At 47.6% G+C, this 4,629-nt stretch overlaps 1 protein-coding gene across 2 annotated transcripts; it reads left to right on the top strand.

Moving 5' to 3' along the window:
* The first annotated feature begins 1,971 nt into the window (after positions 1-1,971).
* ID2 (inhibitor of DNA binding 2) lies at positions 1,972-4,373 on the top strand. 2 transcript variants are annotated; one of them, XM_007100575.4, is made up of 3 exons: positions 1,974-2,469; positions 2,800-2,863; positions 3,639-4,366. In XM_007100575.4, the coding sequence occupies exons 1-2, from the start codon at positions 2,122-2,124 to the stop codon at positions 2,854-2,856; spliced, it is 405 nt and encodes a 134-aa protein (XP_007100637.1). In that variant the 5' UTR covers positions 1,974-2,121; the 3' UTR covers positions 2,857-2,863; positions 3,639-4,366. The 2 variants fall into 2 exon arrangements, 1 of the variants encoding a protein (XP_007100637.1); XR_003678858.2 differs by having other exon boundaries at positions 1,972-2,863; positions 3,639-4,373.
* The last annotated feature ends 256 nt before the right edge of the window (positions 4,374-4,629 follow it).

Here is a 4,629-nt window from a genome sequence, read left to right as displayed (position 1 = left end):
CGTTGGCTATTATTGTAAAATAGTCAAAGTATAACATCATGAACCAAAATAGTGTCAAAACAAAATCTGTTCCACTGTGGCACGTATGTGACAGAAACACATGCACACAAAGTACATCAAAAGGCTCGAACTGTCGGGGACTCGGGTATGAAATCGTTTCCAGACTTAATATCAGAGAAGAGGTTGTTAATGGAATACTGTCAGGCACAGAGTCGCAGGCAGCCTTTGCCCGGCCAGGCCCTGAGCAGATTTCTCTGCTGGTCAGGAAACCATCTCCATCCTCCAAACTGAAGTGGCTGGATTTTCTGAAAGTGACATCCACCCTAGCGCCACCAACTCTCCCTCCCTCAAGAGAAGCCGTGGGGCAGGCACATGGCTGCAACTGGTGTCTGAGACCAGACCAGCTGGCTCACCGGCGAGGAATTAATCATTCACTGAAGGAAAAAATACTGTATCCCCATTATTAAGCTTGGCTTTTTCTCCAGTTCTGCCCTCTTCCTCTTTCTTAAATGCAGAGGAGGTAGATGGAGATTGAGACAAAAAAGTAAATTTACCAATATAATCTTTTCTCAGATTTTCTAGCATATTCTAGAGAAATATGATTTTCAAAACACAACTAATTTACTGTAGTCTTCAGTTAAGCTAGAATTATGGGTGAATTTACTGAAAAGGATTTGAGTAAATAACTGCAAACCTTTTTTTTTATTTAGACCGCAGGAATGAGGCCTTAAAATATGTCTAGAAAAAAAAAGGGCGGGGGAGACACAAACTGAAGCTGCCTCCAGTCCTAGTGCTGAAAAGATTCCCAACCTGGTACCTGACAGATTTTTTTTCTTAAATAGTGTGAAGATATCGACCAATGGCTGGGGCCACCTACCTATACAAAAATTTAAAAATACAGCAGGCGCTGGAATGTGACACCAGAAATCACGATCTGTGCATAATTAATCACCTTGCTTTGCCACCTACATTGCAGAACACAGATCGGCAGCCTCTCAAGGGCAGCGTATATAAATACAGGTTCAGTATACAAGTTTTCCTAATGATTTCCGATTACTAGGATCATTATAATAGCCTTCCCAGTTCTAGAAAAGGAACCCAGAGTCTTGCCTCTCAGAGCTCCTTAGCGATCAGCATGGTTTCCAGTAAGTACTCATTTTACAGAGTTTACAATAATGCCTCCTGCGTTGCTCCGGGTTGCACGATCCCACACTAAACCTGTCGCTGAATGCGCGCGTGGGTGTTTTTGGTTTTGTTTTTTTACAAAGCTTTTCCTTATCTTAAGAGACCGAACTCACTCTACAAAAGTCACTTGTCGATGGCAAACTTATTTGCGTTTTCACTTTCTTCAGAAATTCTTTCTATCTTGATGACATTCCGTGAGGCGCAGGGAACGGTGGTGACTTTCCCTCTGCTGTGCAGACCTGGCCTGTGTCGCTGTGATTTTAGGGATGCTGAAAGCTCCGCGGTGTAGAGGCTTCGTCGGGGGACACCTTAAGGGGAGGGTCCTGCCTAGCCATTGGGAGTAGAATTAAGATGCACATTTAGATTCCCGGGGTCTTCGTCTCCCCCCTCCCCCACCCTGTCCGCGACCGCCTTCTCCCTTTTCTCCGCTCCTCTCCTCCCCTGTCCTCCCCCTCCCCTGTGCTCCCCTGCGCTCCCCTGCGCTCCCCTGCGCTCCCCTGCGATCCCCTGCGCTCCCCTGCGCTCCCCTGCGTTCCCCTCCGCTCCCCTCCGGCCCGGCGCTTACTGTACTCTATTTACCACCCGAGCTGGGCTCGCGCCCGCCCCGCCCTCCCCGCGGAGATTGGCTGCGAACGCGGAAGGACCGAGCGCTCGCCTCGCGCCTGCGCCTGCCAATGAGGGAGCCCGCCAGGCCTGATGGACACGCTGCCTTCCACCAATGGGGACGCAGGGAAGCCGGATCGTGTTGCCCCGGCGAGCCCTAATAAAAGCCGCCGGGTCGGGCTCTCAGCTTCATTCTGAGCCGAGCCCGGTTCCGAGGGCAGGTAGCTCCGCAGACGGCGGCGGCGGCGGCGGCGACGGCGGCGGCGGCGGCGGCGGACTGAGCTCCGGGGCAGCCCGCTCCCTCCTCCCGGTCTCTCATTCCCCGCGATCAGCATGAAAGCCTTCAGTCCAGTGAGGTCCGTTAGGAAAAACAGCCTTTCGGACCACAGCCTGGGCATCTCCCGGAGCAAAACCCCGGTGGACGACCCGATGAGCCTGCTGTATAACATGAACGACTGCTACTCCAAGCTCAAGGAGCTGGTGCCCAGCATCCCCCAGAACAAGAAGGTGAGCAAGATGGAAATCCTGCAGCACGTCATCGACTACATCTTGGACCTGCAGATCGCCCTGGACTCGCACCCCACTATTGTCAGCCTGCACCACCAGCGACCCGGGCAGAGCCAGGCGTCCAGGACGCCGCTGACCACCCTAAACACGGACATCAGCATCCTGTCCTTTCAGGTAAGACCTGCTCCCATGCCCCGCTCGCTGCCGCGCACCCCCAGCGATGCCTGGGCTGCCCCTGGCAGAGCCATTGTCCAGACGGACGGCCGTAGTCGGTGACTTACAGATGAACTAATAACTTTATTATTATTATTTACAAATATGGTGTAGATTGAGTCGTGCGTGAAATTACTGGTAAGTTCTAACCTGTTAATGCATCTGTCTTTGAGTCTGAATGTAGCATTAACGTATTTAATGGAACTTGCTGTTTAAACAAAAACTGTTTTAAAAAAGGCCCTTTCTCCTTAAGATTGTCTAACGTTGTGCCTCTCATCTCCTTTCTCGCAGGCTTCTGAATTCCCTTCTGAGTTAATGTCAAATGACAGCAAAGCGCTCTGTGGCTGAATAAATGGTGAGTGTTTGCTTGTGCCTCGCGTTGAACTGGCGCTTGGAGTGTGTGTGCGCGCGCGCGTGTGTACTTGCGTATCTGTAAAATGTTTGGCTTGGTAAATGAATGTGTACTTCGTTGTATTACACGTAGTACATTGTTTACACGTACTCTAGACATGAAGGGGCCTCTAGCTCCTGTTACTCAAAATCCCACGACATTTTCCTTAAAAAAAAAAAAAAAAATGATGCCAGTAACTTACTCTGAAGGTGGTGGAGACAAATGTGTACTGGCTTCTGTGGGCATGTAACATACTCCGGCTGTTTTCTGCTATCGCTCTGGTACTATGAGGTACTAACCTCCATATAATTAATCTTATCGCCGCAAATTCCATAGGGATCCTCCTTCCCCAAAACTGCAGCCCTCTGGGATTCAGCTAACCCGAGCATTGCTGCCCTGTGCCTCAGACCCTGTGATGTGGGATTCCGACTTCCCTATCTGTTAACGAAAGGGCTGTTTTCAATCAAATAATTGTTACAAGAAGCAGACTGGCGCCTGTGAGCACTGCCGTTGGAGATCCAAATAAGAGATGGCGTTGGGAAGCTTTTCCCCCGAGTCTCTGCTATTTTCATGTTTTATTTGCGCTGTCCAGGCCGAGTATGTGTGTTGCATCTGGACGCCGGGGTTTGCCCAACGTTTGAGTGTTTGGTTAAGTGTTCAGACTGCGGCTTCCTCCTGGCACCAGTCTGCCGCCTCTGCCCTTAGGTTTAAAATCTCCTAACACCCCCTTCTCTCCCAGTCTTTTGCAGGCGCTGACTTTTTGTTTCCTTTGCACAATAACAACAACAACTCCACAGGCTCTTTTAAGGCGCTGAACTCACTTTTCAACCCTTTCCCAAGGAGGACAGCAAGTCAAAGGGACCTTTTTTAAAAATGGAAGGAAAACTGAGAACGATCAACTTCCCCGGGGTGTTTTCTGACATGGACTGTGATATTAGTTATTTATGAAAAAGACTTTTAAATGCCCTTTCTGCAGTTGGAAGGTTTTCTTTATATACTATTCCCACCATGGGGAGCGAAAACGTTAAAATCACAAGGAATTGCCCAATTTAAGCAGACTTTGCCTTTTTTCAAAGGTGGAGCGTGAATACCGGAAGGATCCAGTATTCAGTTACTTAAATGAAGACTTTCGGTCAGAAATTACCTTTTTGACGCAAGCCTACTGAATGCTGTGTATATATTTATATATAAATATATATATATTGAGTGAAACCTTGTGAACTCTTTAATTAGAGTTTTCTTGTACAGTGGCAGAAATGTATATTTCTGCATACAAAGTGTAATGATGTACTTATTCATGCTAAACTTTTTATAAAAGTTTAGTTGTAAACTTAACCCTTTTATACAAAATAAATCAAGTGTGTTTATTGAATGGTGATTGCCTGCTTTATTTCAGAGGACCAGTGCTTTGATTTTTATTATGCTGTTATATAACTGAACCCAAATAAATACAAGTTCAAATTTATGTAGACTGTATAAGATTATAATAAACATGTCTGAAGTCAATACCTGAATCTGAATGATTTTTAAGATTCTCTTTCTGTCTCTATCGCGCCATTTTATTTAAGCCCTCCTCCTTCATCCCTTTTATCACCCCCTAAGTGTTGGAACCTGTGTGCTGAGAAATGCCTTACCGGATGTGTGGTCAGGGCTATCGCTTAGGGGCAAAGGGCCGCTGCTGCTTTTTAGGAGAGCTGACGGGCTGGGAAGTCTATAAACCCAGAAGTTTC

Source organism: Physeter macrocephalus, unplaced genomic scaffold (assembly GCF_002837175.3).
Source record: "Physeter macrocephalus isolate SW-GA unplaced genomic scaffold, ASM283717v5 random_1073, whole genome shotgun sequence".
In the NCBI taxonomy this organism is placed as follows: domain Eukaryota; kingdom Metazoa; phylum Chordata; class Mammalia; order Artiodactyla; family Physeteridae; genus Physeter; species Physeter macrocephalus.
Note: the sequence above shows the minus strand (reverse complement) of the source record. Positions and strands in the feature narration are given on the sequence as shown.